Source organism: Sceloporus undulatus, chromosome 2 (assembly GCF_019175285.1).
Source record: "Sceloporus undulatus isolate JIND9_A2432 ecotype Alabama chromosome 2, SceUnd_v1.1, whole genome shotgun sequence".
Lineage (NCBI taxonomy): Eukaryota > Metazoa > Chordata > Lepidosauria > Squamata > Phrynosomatidae > Sceloporus > Sceloporus undulatus.
In genome coordinates, this window is record NC_056523.1 from 41,099,898 (window position 1) to 41,116,489 (window position 16,592).

At 39.3% G+C, this 16,592-nt stretch overlaps 1 protein-coding gene and 1 long non-coding RNA gene across 8 annotated transcripts in view; both read left to right on the top strand.

Moving 5' to 3' along the window:
• Positions 1-11,420, top strand: part of LOC121922678 (contactin-6-like) — a 193,882-nt gene extending 182,462 nt beyond the window's left edge. For 5 of the 7 annotated variants that reach the window (XM_042452387.1, XM_042452385.1, XM_042452384.1 and 2 more), the window contains 3 exons: positions 4,184-4,296; positions 8,453-8,621; positions 10,842-11,420. In XM_042452387.1, coding sequence (XP_042308321.1) covers positions 4,184-4,296; positions 8,453-8,621; positions 10,842-10,972 — 413 coding nt within the window. In that variant the 3' untranslated portion in view covers positions 10,973-11,420. Of the gene's footprint in view, positions 1-4,183; positions 4,297-8,452; positions 8,622-10,841 lie in introns of those variants that run through there. The other 2 variants (XR_006102208.1, XR_006102209.1) reach the window with 2 other exon arrangements.
• Positions 1-16,592, top strand: part of LOC121922680 — a 365,925-nt gene that overhangs the window by 303,039 nt on the left and 46,294 nt on the right. The window lies entirely within an intron of this gene.

A 16,592-nucleotide genomic window follows, 5' to 3' on the forward strand; every position in this document is an offset into this window, starting at 1 on the left:
TATTTATAAAGCACTGTAAATTTACGCAGCGCTGTACATACAATCTTTTTAATTGGACGGTTCCCTGCCCTCAGGCTTACAATCTAACAAGGCACGACACAAAAGGAGAAGGGAGTGGTGGTGGGGAAGGGACCTCTCTAGTAGCATAATACATATAAAGTACATGGCAATACAGGAAATGATTCAATAAAACAGGCAACAAAAGAACATCAAATAGCAAGTGACAGTTATGCAATGCCTGGGAACGCTTCTCTGAACAGAATGGTCTTCAACTCCGTTTTGAAGCTGGTAAAAGAAGTGATGGCTCTTGCTTGCGGGGGAAGAAGGTTCCAGGCGTGAGGAGCAGCGAGTGGAATTTATCATATCGCTTGTAAAACCAGCTTACCTCTAGCAATCTTAAATCTTAAATTGGACAGCATCCTGATGCTATCAGATGGATTTGGCTGCCTAATCTGTCACCCACTTGCATCCCAAGTCCATCCCCACTTCCAGGAGAGCTCCTCCTGGCTCTTTTTGGATCCGGGAGTTTTCTGATTTAAGACAATGGCTGCCAGAGCCCTCCTGGAAGCAGGGATGGGCTCAAGATGCACACAGGCAACAGATTAGGCAGCCAAATCCAACTGATAACATCAAGATACTGCCCAGTTTAAGATTTAAGCCAGCTAGAGGTAAGCCGGTTTTACAAGCAAACACGATAAGCTCCAGTGTCATTTGACATCCCTTTAATTGCCATGGGTCCATCGTCCAGAATCCTGGGGTTTGAAGTTTTGTGAGGCACCAGTACTCTTTGGCAGAAAAGGCTAAAGACTTTGTAAAACTACAAATCACAGGATTCCATAAAATGGAGCTACATCACTTACTGTGGTGTTAAATTGCATTATTCCTACAGTGTAGATTAGTGATACCCAAACTTATTCATATGAACTTAAAGTCCCTGAAGCCCCACACAACAGTCAGGAATGTTCAGGAAGCTGAAGTCCAAAACATCTGGAGGACTACAGTTTGTGGATCACTAGTGTGGATACATCCCATGACAACTTTTTTTTTACTCTAGCTGAATGCAGCAATTTTCCCTGCATGCAATACTATTGCAAAATCCACCATTGTAACCCTCCTTGATCTCTGGAAAGGAGGGCTAGAAATGAAGCTTTTATTTATTATTATTATTAAAGCAGTTATTGAGTGCTGAAATTCTAGAGCAGTTTTAAAACAGCACTAAATCTTCTAGGAAAATTTAAAATAATGAAAAATAATATAAAACAAAAATAATAATTTAAACATCATAAAGAAAAGAGACCATTAAAAAGGCAAAATATCCAGAAAGAAAACAGGAGGAGTGCAAGGAGGGACAAATGCAGTCAGATCTAGCATCACAGCCTATGTCACAAGCAAGGCACTCACAAATAAACCATTGCTTCTACACAGGTTAATTTAGGGTTTTTTTGTTTGCTTTAAAATATAGTAATATCTTTGCAAATGATAAGAAGCAGCATGAAATGATGCACAATCATACAACACAAATCACCAACCTGGATGAGGCCCAAATCTGGTTTAAGCTTCAAAAAATAAGAGAGAGCCTGTAGTAGTAGCAGTAGTACATGTGTATGCCTTCAAAGCAACTGTAAACCCCATGAATTTATAAGATTTACTTATCCAAAGCATGCTCTGAGTGGGTTTGTCATTAACTTACCCTGAATATTCTCTGATGGTCTCTTTTCCAAGTACTAACCAGACCTGACCCAGTTTACCTTCTCAGATTACACAGGCTCTGGTGACTTCAAAGTATAAATTTATGCTAGAGAGAGCCAGTAGGGGTCAAGTGTTGAATTTGGTTATCAACAGTTATCACCTGAACAGCAGAATGAGAGGGCACTCAGCTCACAAAGGTACAGCTTTCCCACTATGGTGAGATGTGTTTGAAATGTATTTTTACATTTTCATCTATATATGCAATTTAGCATATGCAGATTTTATACAAGTCTGTTTCTCCTTTTGTCCTCTTTTCCAATGATGGATTTCCTTTAATTCTTTCTTTTTTTCTGAACCAGAACATATTTTAGAATAATGAAATGGGCATCCTGTTAGTTCTGTCCTTTTCTCTGTAGAATTATATGCCATGTAATGATGGAAAGAATAAAAAGAAACCTGATTATACTCTTTTCCCCCCTTGTTGGTTCCAGCTGTGAACTTGTGGTCATTCTTTATATGGACAAAAAGGATTTTTTTTTAAAAAAAATGGCATTTAATATGTAACTGTGGTCGTTTTGAAATTCTTTTGTATGCCCTTTGCATAAAAACAAGCTTAATATGTGTAGAATTTTCCAAGTAACTTACTAAAACAAACATTTTTACAATTAAAAAAGAGAATATGTATTTTCTCTGATGTAGGTCTGGGTCCTAAATGACAGATTTTAATAGGCTGCTATGACAAGTGAGAGTCTAGGAGTAATCTCCCTTGGACCAGAATCACAGAAAAAAAGGAGTATTCATGCAGGGCAAGGAACTAGGGGACTTATCACATGAGAAAAGAAAGTCAAAAGCTTTCTCTGTGCCTCTCCACATGACATCATAGGGTTTCCATTCTCTCCCCAAAGGAGGTCATAAAAGCATACTTTTGTTCAAACAGATTTTTTCTGCATAGCAAAAAGCACACTTGTATTATCACCTCCCTCTGGAAGAGAATGGAAATGCTACAACAGCATGCTGAGAAGTATGGAGAAAACTATTCTCTGGCTCCATTCACCTTTCTTTTTTCATGCCATAAGGCTCTAAATCAATTCAATCAGAGATTGAAGGTATGTGAAAGACAGATTACAGTAGAGATACTGTATATTTGGTCAGTCTCAAACTTTCACAAGTACTGCAGGAATTTCATTAAAAAGAAGTCCAGAAACTCTCCTCCACTTCATATAAAATCCAATCTGAAGGAAGTTTCTTGATTTCTGTTCACCTGTTCCCAGAACCCACAACATTACAATACTCACAAACCCATAGCAACACAAAATATAATCCCTTTCAAGTGGTGCCATTAGAACCAAAAGCCAGATAGTATTAGAGGCTGTGCAGACTGCCCCTAACGGGTGGCCTACAGTGACCTCCACCTGTGCCAGATTGGGACTGTGGCAACTGCATGGCATGGCCCTGATTTGGCTTTTCCAGGGTGCAAAAAGCAGTAAAAAGTGGCTCCTTTTTGCAGCCTGGAAAGGGCATGATAGCTGCAGCACCACAGCTTTAAGGCTCACCCTTGGCACTGTGTCATGTAAATGCAGTGTGTCATGTAAAGCAGCGCATGGCATCATGCCGCCATGGGGGTGGAGTTGGAGTATGCATTGTATGGATGCCATATCCCAACTCCGCCGCCAGGCCGGCCATAATAGCCAGCCTGCCCAGCCCCTAAGAAGCTTTAAAAAGGACTCTCCCACTCTTCCTTCTACAACCTAATGACCAGCTGTGAGTTGATATGGGATGGAAAGCCCAATGACTGATGAAGGAGGTCTCCTTAGCTCTGCTACAATTGTGTGCAACCTTGACACATTTATTCATTATTTTCTAAAGAGATGAATAGAGCCAAATGAATGTTCAGTGCAAATCATCCAGACAATTGGAAAGTTTTTGGGTTGCCCTCATGACCTAGGCCAGTACTTGTGGGTCTGAGCTCTTCTATCTCATGGAGAGTGTTTTGCAAATCAGTACAGTGGTAATGTAATCTGCAGGCATCATGAGGCTGGACGTGTAAAGGTCACCAAGTTCACAGACGACAGAGGAAGCCATGAGCATAAGAGAAAAAGTAAATGCTTATTCCTCCACTGAAGCTGGTCAAAACAAGCAGTGACCCCTAGCTTGCTAGCTATAAAATGCCATAGGATGTAAGAATGAATACAATATCTTTAATGAACTACATCCATAGTATCTGGATAATAAAGCTTGTAGCTGCCCAAATTGTCTTTCCTATGTATATAAAATGCTTAACAATGACATTTCTTTATGTTCCCTCATACAAATGACAGGTTAGTGATTTTCCCTGCAGTGGTTGAATAAAATTCACAGGAAAGGCAATTGTAAAAATAGCCTTTAAACAGTGACTTTGTTGTGTCTTATATGTTTTATTACCATGACCACTATTTAGGCAATTACAATCTGAAATTTAATTCTATGATTAATATTAAGTTTATTTCCTTTAAAGCACCAAGCCAACGCCCAGCAAACATTGCCTGGAAATTGATAAATTCAAAGATATGTTTAAACTGGGAGCATGTGAAAACAATGGAAAATGAATCTGAGGTCCTAGGCTACAAAGTAAGTAAGATGGTCACCATACTTTACGCTTCATTACACATCAGTTAGGCATCCAAGGGGGGTGTTCCCAAGGGTGGGAAGTCCAAGCATTCCAAGGCAGATTAAAATAAACATGGAAGCAGGCTAGCCTCATCAGTACAATGAAGAGGAGACCTCCAGTAATAATAGTAATAATAGTTTATGTATCGAGGAGGGATTACGGTCCGTTAAAATACATACATTGCTAAAATACATACAGTACATGTGCAGCCTGTCTAAGTGATCACATAATCCAACATTTTTGGTTTTGTATCATGTGGAGCGCCTCCATTAATAACAGAAATTCTCCTACTCCAAGAGATTGCCAGTGGAAGAGGCAGGGCTAGCATATCCCCTTACCTCAGGTTAATCTTATCCTTCAGGTTAATCTTATTCTTAATGTCTGAATAGAGAACCAGTTCTCACTAGAGTAAATCTGTGACTTGTCTGTTTCACTTCCCCCACACAGAAGAGGGAGTCTTACATGAGTGACTCTTCCTCCATATAATGTAAAGACAAACACAAGAAAACTCACAATGGTTCACAAAAGATACTAACCTGTGAAGAATAAAGGTAGATTCCTTCCAATTACATATTTGATTACTGTAGGCATGTGCATGTGCGTAACTAAAGATTACAGATGAAAACAATATTAATTACATTCAGGTTTTCCTATGAAAATATTAAATTATGTTTCCCTAGACCATGAAAATTGTAACAAAATATACAAACAAGTAAACGTGTACAAAATTACATACATTTTGGAAAATGCACACAAAAATGTGCATAATTTTCTGTGAAGAAACTTCCACTGTGGAACTAGGGCCAAATGGGAATGGCAGTGAATTATAGAAAAGAAATGCAAGAAAAGCAAAACTGAGAGGTTTAGAGGGAGTGAAGGAATGGATTCAATAACATGGCCTCCATTCTTCAGTTGGACAGTTCATTGTCTTCATTGCTCTTTTCCCTTAAGAATATATGAAAGCTTCTGCTAACAGTCAGGGTGTACAGACAGGTGATAAAGGCCAGCATGGGGGAGGAGTGGGGGGGTGTCATCTGCATAATGCACACCCTGACTCCACCCCCATGCCAGTGTGATGCCTTGTACCACACCACACAACAGGTGGTGTCACCTTGCTCCTTTGGCATTGCATCTAGATGACGCAGCACCAAAGGAGTGCTGAAAAGCCACAGTGCTGGTGGCTACAGCACCCTTTCTGTGGCGCAAAAAGGAGCTGCTTTTTGCAGATTCTTTTTGTGCTGCAGAAAGGCCACATCAAGGCCGCAGCTTGTAGGTGCCAAGGCCCTGATTAGGTGCTAAACAGGGCAGCTGCAGGCTGACCCTTCAGGGCATTCTGACAAGCCCTAGTGTCACCAATTATGAACCCTTGGAACTACTGGATTCACAAAAGTTACCAACATCCTAGAGTGACTAAGGCCCAAAACAGAGGGCCAAAAGGTGCATCTTCCATCTGCTTTGGGGGCATGCCATGCAGATGACACTTGCCTCCAACAACTCTGGAAGCTGCTCTGAGGCTGCCTAAGGCAGCCCAAGGCTGCCAGGAAAAGGGCTGTGAAAAATCTGCTCCTTGCCAGCAGCCTGTTTGAGACCACAGTTGCAGCCTGATTTCAGAGTGGGTCATCCAGTCACCGTGGTCCTGGGCCAATCACAGGCCAGAGGCTATTCCAAACTGCCGGTCTGCTTCGGCCCTAATTTTTTCTCAAACCTATCAACTCTGAGAGACTGTTCTGGGCAAGCCTCTTTTCTCCAGTAAGGTATCTCAAAATGCTTGTTAATCTTTACTTCAAGACATAATTTCTGCCCACAAACCAAACCAATTAACACCAGGCCCAAACAGTAAGCTACCTTCAAACCACTGATCGTCTAACAGTGACAAAACAATGTGTGTCCCCATCCATACAGGATTTTTTAAATTCTTAGACCCGTGAATGACTACTACACCTAGAGTGACAGCAGTTGGTTGAGTAGGTTAATTTGTTATATAATACCAGTCCAGTAGATAACTGTGAATGGATAGCTCCACCACGTTAGGGGAATAGTGCCAGGTGCCTATTTACACTACCCATCCTTAAAATTATAGCTTCTATTTCTATTTTGCACTTGACATACTAAGGCTGAATCTACATTGAAGTATGAATGCAGTTTGACACTGCTTTAATTGTCATGGCTCAATGCTATGGAATTTTGGGATTTGTAGTTTTGAGATATTTAACCTTCTCTGACAGAGATCTCTGTGCCACAACACACTACAAATCCCAAGATTCCATAGCATCAAGCCATGGCAGTTAAAGCAGTGTGTTAAACTGCATTAATTCTGCAGTGTGATAGCAGCCCCTGCCATGTATATACTGTACCTTGATATACTCATATTTAAACATAACGGCCAGAAACCTATATGTACTGTCACACAACTTATGAGTTTGTTACACTAGCGAGATCTCGCGGGCAAACGAGATTTAATCATGATTTAAAGTACATTCAAATTCAAACAAAACTTGCAAATTTGGGAACTTTATCACACTGAATTGCTTCTAAGGATCCCTAGGCCCAGGCACACTTCCCCTAAAGGACGAAGGACCACATAACACCAAAATTAAAATCTCTTCACTGGCTGCTGATCAGCTTCCGAGTCCAATACAATGTGTTGGTTATTACCTATATGGCTTGGGCTTGAGTTACTTGAGGGAATGCCTCTCCCTACACAATCCACCCCGCACTCACAGGACATCTGGAAAGAAATTATTAGAGAGTGTAAAAAGTAGGTTAACAACAACTTCCCACAGAGCATTTTCTGCCATAGCCCCAATTTATGGAATAACTTGCTGGAAGAGATCTGCCTTATTACCACTTTAGATGCCTTCAAGAAGGCACTCAAGACGGATCTCTTCTGGTGAGCCTATACACCAAAATTTGCTGTAAAATATCCCACCTCCATTATTTCCGGGTTTTCTTTGCTTTAAATCATGTTTAAATCCCGTTTGCCTGCGGGATCTCGCTAGTGTGGTAAACCTTCTTTAACTAAAGACCAAAGGCATTAAGAAAGCCATTTATTGAACTGTGAAGATACATAATTTATCCACATTGAGAGCATCTGATGCACACCAGATCCCCCTTGCCCATGTTTCATTTCACATCAGTCCCTTTGCCAGCTCTTCTACATAGCTACAAAGCAGCAGCCCTCTACCAATTACAGACATAGCACTTCTTCACAATTCTATTTCCTTCACATATAAGTTCATTTGCGAGCATACAAAACCCATAATTTCTAAAATTTCATCTTAATGTGAAGTTCTTACTTCATTTCCATAAGTTCCCCCACTGACCAACTAAATCAGATTTCAACATCTTGTACTCATCCCTTTCTCTTTCATTTTTTTTACCAGTTCCCATGACTTTTTGTGCTTTTAAAAGAGACACATTGAATGGCATAAAAATTACCTTAAGACTTAGGATGTATGAAGAATGTATTTTAAGTCTGTGCTAAGAATTTACCAACAAGGGTAAAATTCAAAGGTGGGGGGGGGGGAATAAAACTGCTTGCTTTCCCCAACAGTCCACTTGACTACAGGACTGAATTTTGAATTCCATGGGACATGTTTCACATGATATTCTATCTATAGCACAGAAACCCGTAAAAGCCGATTCCTGTATTTCAACTCAATTCTATTATATTGCAGCATTCAAAGCTAACTGGATATGAAACTGGCCATGTTCTCCTGCTTTATTGTAGACACTCAAAAACCAGCATTCAATTAACTATGTACATGAAAGATGATGCTCTAAAAACTAAATACAGAATATTGCTACATTATATTGTAGATGGATTAATGATAGAAGTAATTCAAATGTGTATGCCACTGCAGGAATGATAGTCAGGCATTGTGAATGCATCCCTAGACCCCTTAGACTTCCCAGGGTGAATCTCCATAGAGAAGGCTTGTAAGCAGCAGGAGCACACCATGTTTTTTTCTTGAATGGATCCACAGGATGCTTGGAAATATGCTGCAGAATTGCTTCATGAGACCTGAGAACACAACCCACCATGGGGAGAATACTTACAAAAACAAGCAAACAACAATACTATAACATGCTTTCCTCCTCTCTTTCTATATTTAGATTTTGTATAGGCAAAATCGACAAAGCACCACCCATATACTGGAGACAAACAATACATCTGCTGAATTGTTGGTACCTTTTGAAGAAGATTACCTTATTGAAATAAGAACCATGAGTGATGGAGGGGAAGGTAGCAGCAGTGACGAAATTAGGATTCCAACCATGTCAAGTGAGTCCCCTCTTGCCCACAGCACTGTTGCTGTGCTCCTTTGACTACTGAAAAGAACCAGAGCTAGAAAGATTTTTGACACTAACTTGATATTATAGTACCAGGTGAACCTAGGTGCAGTCTCTTCTGTGTCTAGATGAGAAAAAAGGCAATTAACATGAAAACCATGCAGCAGATTTTTAGGGAGCTGAGAGGATCTGCAACTTGCTGATGTAAGTGAAATCTGCAGCTGTACCAGCTGTGTGGAAATTAGTTACTGGGTTGCACTGAAATCAAAGTCCTCGACATAATAATCCTCATTATTTACCATTTTAAAAATGCTTAAAATATACTGAATGCTATGCAGGGGTTAAAACAGATAACACCCCCTGCACATAGGCTCTAAATCAAGCTGAAAATGCATGCTAAAAAGGAAAGAGACACAGAAGGGAGAATTAACAGCTTGCCTATTGCTGTGCAAGATTTAAACAAAAACCCAAAGAGGTTCACTGAAGTTATGATACCCATATAACAGTCAACAAAATAAAAGTATTCAGATCACAAACCAGCAGTTTAGAGATGTGGTATATAAAGAAAAGCAATTTTTTTTAAAAAAAGGTATAAGGAAAAACAAACATCGGGCTAGAAAGGCAGTTGGTGGAAGAAAATTAAAAGATCACTCCTCATAGGCATGCACATTTTGATAGATTTTCCACAGTGAGAGAAAGTTGACATTTTCTGTACAGTCCCCCCCCCCCCGGTATCTGAACAGGAAATTGTTTTGAGCAGAAATACATGAGTTGTGTGTGTTTGTGGGTGTGGGTCTAAAAATTGTAGGTTTGGGACAAAAAAAGAACCCCACTTTTTTGTACAAAAATCACAATATTTGCACCAAAATGGCTGGCATCCCATTGGTTAGTCTCAGGTAGTCTCATTGAATCAACTGTTGAAAGGTGAACCAAATCACCATCCAATTGTTTCCATAAGTTTATTCTAGACAGGGCTAGTAATTCAATTTTGACCATTGCTTCCAAGCAAACATATTTTTCTTGCAAAAAGTGACTCTAGTTGTGTTATTGTTATTTTTGTACCCCACCTTTTTCCTTCTCCAGGGACTCATATCTATTTTTGGAAACAGTGGTAGAAATCATACATCAAAGATGTGTCCTGCAACTGGGAGAGTGTTGCAGCAGTCATTTCCCAGCACATTGAAAAAACTTCTGTTGGGTCACTGCCTGGCTGAAAGGTTTGGGGGACATGTTCAGTCATTAATCTCAAAAATAAAGAGGAATCTCAAAAGTTACAAGGTCATTCAGTCCAGTGTGTGATGCCCTGACTACTGAATAAGATGCCAGCCACAATTTTTCTATAACAAAAATCTTGTGTATTTCTGCACATGGTAATTTCTCAAAACATTTTGGGATGTTCAAAAACTAGGCAAAACCTATGCAAAATTCTCTCCTCTATGCTCTCCTTACCAACTAGGTTTCCCAAGTGTCAAAACCACCTCCCCTTTTTTTCAGCTGGAAAGCAAATAAAAGTAAATCTTCTTTTCATCCCCACCGTCTGAGAGTGCCAAGGCTCAGGCACCATCATGGTAAAAACACTATTCCATTATAGCACTATGATGCTACTTCAACTGCCATGTCTGCATCCTATGGAATCCAAGGTTTTGTAGTTTGCTGAGGAACTACAGGAGCTTTCTGGCTGAAAATTGGAAATCTACCTTCCTAAACTGCAAATCCCACAATTCTATAGGACAGAACCATGGCATTTAAAGTGTAATCATAAATGTGCAGAGTGAAAGGGTCTCAGACTGTAGTGGGACACAGGTAGAACCTCTTCCAAAGATCTCAATGGATGATCATAATGATTGTAGTAAGCTGGTGTTCTTCCAAAAACTGGAATTCAAGTGCAATATTTTTACAGGTTAGCATGTATTGAGCTTCTACAGAAATATAACTGTACAGCAATATGTCTCCACAAATTGTGTAATAAATAAAACAGTGCAGTGGCAGAGAACAGCCTTAAAGTGCTAAGCTCCTTAAAATACCGTCATAGTGAACTGATAGTGTGAAGCTATTTGCTAGGAATAGATTCTCCAGTCTCCTGAAGAATAACAACCGGAATGAGGTTCAATCTGCACAGTTTAAAACACAATGTATAATAATCAAATTAAAACCAGCTTTTATCATTAATGCTTTTAGCATGTGAATTTAAGTAGTCTTCTTGTTTTTACAGGTTTAAGCTCCAGAGGAACACAGATCTGCTGCTCTGTAGTTTACATAATGATAACTAAGATTGTAAGTCTGGTTTATATTGTTGATTCCTCAGTATTTTTGTTGAATGAATCCAACATGCCATCATTCTGAAGGCAAAGCAGAGGTTAATCCATCCCTCTTTGATAAGCCCGTTGCATCTGTCATACTTGAAATTGGTACTTATTGGGAAATATGAGCCGTCTTTTAAAATGTAAATATGATTCAGGCTACAATCCTATACCCAGTTTCCTCAGAGTAAGTGCTGTGGAATTTAATTGGAATTTGTTTTGAGAAGATGTGTTTAGGAATGCACTGAAACAGGATAAAATGGCAGAAATATATGTGGGTATATGGTCAATCCAGGTTAAAGAGATCTGAGCAAAAGTGATTATAAAATAAGGAAACTAGTTCTCATTTCAGTGATCTATTGTGAAAACCCAATTTTTCTGTATGCATTAAAAACATCCAATATTTTAATAACAACAACAAACTTTGACCAATACAAAAAAGGCTTGCAGCTGTATGTGATGTATAACATTATCGGATTCATGTTTCTCACTTTGACCTGTAATGAAACATTATTTATTGCATTTTAAAATTTAATAAAAATATTTCTTACAATTTTTCCTATTTGTATTAGTATATTGTATTAGCTGAGAAGACTCTATAATAACTACAGTCTCTACATTAAGCCAGTGTTGCAATTCAAGATGATTCTTCCTCCAGTATAATTTTTAATGATACATATTGCAATCAGAAAACTATGCATATCAAATGATATTGTCAACAGCCTCACATAAGAATTGTCTTCTTTCTCTAGAATAGGCCCATGGCTTTGCAAATACATTTTCTAATATATATATATATTAATTTGTAGCTGAAAAACCAGCAAATAGCTAGTTCTGCTGGATTTTCTGTTGTTGAAAAACCAGCAAATAGCAAATTGAAAGTGGATTAATTGTCATAGGGTGATAGAATCATAGAATTGGATGGAGCCTCATGATTCATTGAATACAACTTCCTGCTCAATGCAGGATCCCCAACAAGTAGCTGTGCAGCCTCTTTTTGAATATGACCAGAGAAGGAGACCCTACCACCTCCCTAGACAATTATTTCCATTGCTGAACTGTGCTTACTGTCAAGATGTTTGTCTGAATTCATACCATTAGACATGGTCCTACCCTTTGGGCAGGAGAGAACAGGCATTCCCCCTCCTCTCTGTGACAGCTGTTGAGGTATTTTAAGGGTTCAGTTATGTCACCTGGTATTTCTTGGTAGTCCCCATCCACGTGCTAACCAGGCCTGACCCTATTTAGATTCCAAGATCAGACAGGATCTGGTACCTTCAGGGTACCTAACCTATCACTGTATACAATCTTTATTATTTTGAATTTGGATTTGGGCAAACTGAATAATTAAGAGATAATAATCTGACATAATACTTCTCCCAACCCATTGGTATTGGGAGAAGGCTTTGCTGGCCTCTCATTGGAGAGACCAGAAATGTAAATAAAAGTGGTGTGCGCTGATTGACTTTGGGTGTGGTCATAAATAGGTTTCATGGCATAGGCGGGGGGAGATAGAGGTTTTGGTGAACACCTCAGCACCCTCCTAAAGGGAGAATGTGGGTCTCTGGAACTGAGGTTTATATATGGTGACTAAACATGGAGGAAAAGAGACTTGCCTTGGGACTGGCCTGAGGTTTAAACCCTCACTTAAGTCTGGTGAGTTAAGTGGGGGAGTCTTGGGTTGGCCTTCCAGATGCGGGCCAGCTGGGGAGCAACCCACTTCTGGATTGCCCTTGGGGCTCAGGTGTTTTCGCCCTTTGGAAGCTGGGGAATTGGTCTTGGAGCAGACCATCCGCCAGCTGTTCCTACACAAGGTTCTCTCCCCCTCATTTTGCAGTTCTCAAAGAAATTAAACTTAAATAGGTTGAGTTTAATAAAGTTGCCCATTTTTATAACCCAGTTCTCTGTGTCTGGTCTCGTTATTCAATGAGATAGTCAGCAATTCAACATATCAGTCCAGAGAATCCTTCTGAGTTCCAATGCTGGGAATAAATGCCAAATAATTAAGGCACATGTGCAACATGCTGACAAAAATCCCAAACAATGCTTCCTCAGTTAAATTTATTAGAACAATTTGTTTTATGTTGGTTGAACTTCTCTTTTTCTACAGGGCAGACAAATTCCTTGAAATAAGTAGGAAGACAACAGTTGGTAAAAAAAAAATCTTCTTACTATCCAAACACTGTACAGAGTTCACTTGATTAACTATGCTGTGACAATGATAAATATTTTACTCTGCTGCATTGACATGATTCTCAAGGAAGCACACTCATTTATTTATAAAGTGGACATATATTCAACTTGGTTGATTAAGGGAATATTAGAATGGGCTTCTGTTAGAAAGTATTAAAAACATACCAAGGTTTCTGTGAGGGAAAAGAAGATTGACACGCTGTTCGTAATTAAGATACTGTAAGTCTCCCTTTGACATTACAGTTCACACTTACAGTTGTTGCACATGCAACAACCAACCCCCCCCCCCACACACACACATACACACACACATTTTCATGAAAAATTGATGTGTGGGTGAGATTGCAGTGCTGAAAAGGTAAGTTTCAGGAAGTACTCTAGGATGCATAGCTACATGTCCTATGTAGTGCAGGATTTTGGCTGAATTTCCCATGTTTCTCTGGAGAACAACTAGTAATCAGATACCTTCCATTTGGTATTTAATGATGCGGGAGTTAGTCCACCCCTCTCCCACTAGACCATATTCAGTGCTAGACACATAGGACACTGCATTATGTGAATCGGAGAGTATAATGCAACTTGGGTTATTCAGTGTTGTCTACATTGATTAGCGATTGGTCTACAGCAATAGTGCAGGCCCTGCCTGCTCTAGCTAGCCAAGCTAATAATGGTGGATGCTGGGAGTTGCAGTCTACCATTGTTCGGAAAGCTGTGTGATAGCCACCCCTGCTCTACTATGTTTCAAGTGGATCCTTCCCAAACCTATCTTGAGATACTGGGTAGAGCAACACTGAATTTGAAGTTGAAGGCTTTCATGGCCAGAATCCATAGGGTTGGTTTTTTTTTTTGGGGGGGGGGGGAGGCATGCGGCCCTTTTTCAAGAGAATTTTATTCCTGCCTTTTCCCCACCTTCTGTGGTGGGCAAACCGGTCCAAAAAATCCACACACAAAAAAGGATGAATTGTTTCTTTAGATGCTTTCACTGCATTTTTGTCTGGTGGGAGGGAGTGAAGGTAAAGGCCAGTGTTTTTCAATGATGATGGAATATTATCAGTAAGACATAGTTGCAAAGAGGTACTATCTCTGTCAACTATCCCTCTTTTACAAAGATTTTCCAGAACTTTGAGTAATTGCAGAAATTCAATGAGAAGCCTGTCAAAGCTTTTCAATCCTGTAAGTGTCACATTGAAAATGTAGCCATGGCATGATGTAGTGCCATTTCCAGGTAAATTTTAGGTGGGGTGGGAGTGGACCTGCAAATTCTTCTATATATTATATATATATATATATATATATATATATATATATGGTTACCATACCCTCTTTAATCACTGACTTCTCTCTCTCCTCTCTCTCTCTCTCTAGCCTCCCGCATCTTTCTTTCTGGTACAGTAGCTTTGTGTGATACTTATGGTCATCTTGGTTTTTGTATGTTTGTGTGCACTCTTGCACATTTTCAAATAAAATATTTTATTTACTGAAGTTGGAGCTCTCTGTAGTCAGTATATCAGTATATATAGGTGAAAATGTCCCCATCTTTTATGGTAACAAAATTGAAAGCCCAGAATAAATGGAAATTATTTAAATTGTTGGAAATGTACCCCTCCTCCTCGTTTCATGGTGAAGAAATTGTTTCACAAAAGGTGGGAGTTTTCAGATTTTCTGGATATTCTGGATATATGTCATTGTGGTACACTGCTTCTTCCCAGGCACTGTTTCATGTTAGTGCATTGGGAAGCTGTTATAGAAAACAAATCTGCTCTTTTACTCAACACTATAGGCCTTCAGTACTGCATTAATGTAGGGAGCTCAACTCTGTTCTAAACCTCAGTCTCCACCAGATACCACTTTTTTCCCTTTCCGAGGAATGAAAAGGAATGAACTATTCATTTCCATCTTCATTTTGGCATATAGGCATCTGATTAAACCTCTTGACCTATTGAGTTAGTAATTCAGACCTTGAATAAGTGGATATATAAAATTCCTTAGAAATAAGTCTAGATTTACAAAAGGCTCATTTTTCTGTCACTCACTGGAATATATCATCTCAAGCACACCACCTCAAGCATAGACTATAAGCTGTCAAATGAATTAGCAGAATGTGCAAATAGTAAAGGGCATGATTAAATGCAATCCCAGGAGAACTCAAAGCTGGGAGGAAGCACAAAGTGCTGGACCACTGCATCACAGCTCACTTGTTAGCCAGGATCTTATACAGCAGAGAATGAGCCATTGGCTTAAGCAAGAATGAGACAAATTAAGTCTTGGCTTTAAGCAAGAATGAGACAAATTAAGTCTTGCGTTTTGGAGATGAGAAATATAATAGTAATGATTTCACCTATGACTAGAATCGGAAGAAAAATATCTTCTCAGCTTTATTTAAATTTGGCATTTCAATTGAAATATATCTTTAAAAACATTTTTTAAAAAGATTGATAGAATTTAAATTTATTCAGACTTCAGTATCTACTTTACCACTTACTGTGATAATTGCATTAAACCCTATTTATATGAGAGATGTCCCTAAGAATTGTTTTGGCAGCAATTTAATACCACCATAGGTTTTTTGGTAGTTGGGGCAATGTTTCAGGTAAAACAACCTGTTTGTTCTGAACGTGTGTAGGTTTAAAAGTGGGGATGAAGCCCTAAGCTTGTAAGCACATTTCCCAATATCCCTGACCATCCAAATGCAAGTTAGATCTTAATACATTGATCATGGTAGCCTTAAGGGATCTCTGTAACTATGTTTGGATAAAAATAGTTCAAAAACATCCATGAAGGAGAACCCTGATTAGGTTGGATCCTTTCCTACATGAGCTTTGTAATTGTATTCAGACAAATGCATTCTCATATTATAATCAATACCAGACAGTATAACTTATAGTTTAAGTCAGGAGTGCATTGGGGACATTTAGGTGCTACCCATTCCCCTGTCCTCAGTTTTAGCCTTACACATGTTTAGGCAAATACCTGAACAAGACTTTAGAGTCCTGTCTTTTTGCATTTTGTCTTAGTCTATCCTTCTTTAAACACCAGACTAGCTAAGGCATACATGCTAGTCACAGCTATCAGTACATTTCTGGCCACTAGGGCTATAATCTTCTAAAACAGGCATTACTAGGCAAGGAAAGTTTAGGTAGGTTAAGCTGTTTGCTATAAACTTCCCCTTTTGCTATTCATTTAGGCACTGGAAATGATTGCATAAAGTCCCCAAACAGATTCTGAGAATGCTATCCCTGGCTAATGTATAGTATTGCTAACAATGTTTTAAGCTCAGATGGTGTTCTGATGGGGGGGGGGGGGAGTTCTTGTGGCCATCACTGAATTGAAGAAAAGCTGAAAATATTATGGTTTTATGTTCCTTTGGTAAGTAACAACCCTATGTCCAGAGGCATCACTTCCAGGTAGGAATAGGACCTGCAAAGCTCCTTCTGAATCTACTGAACACTACCACAAGTAACTCTTACACA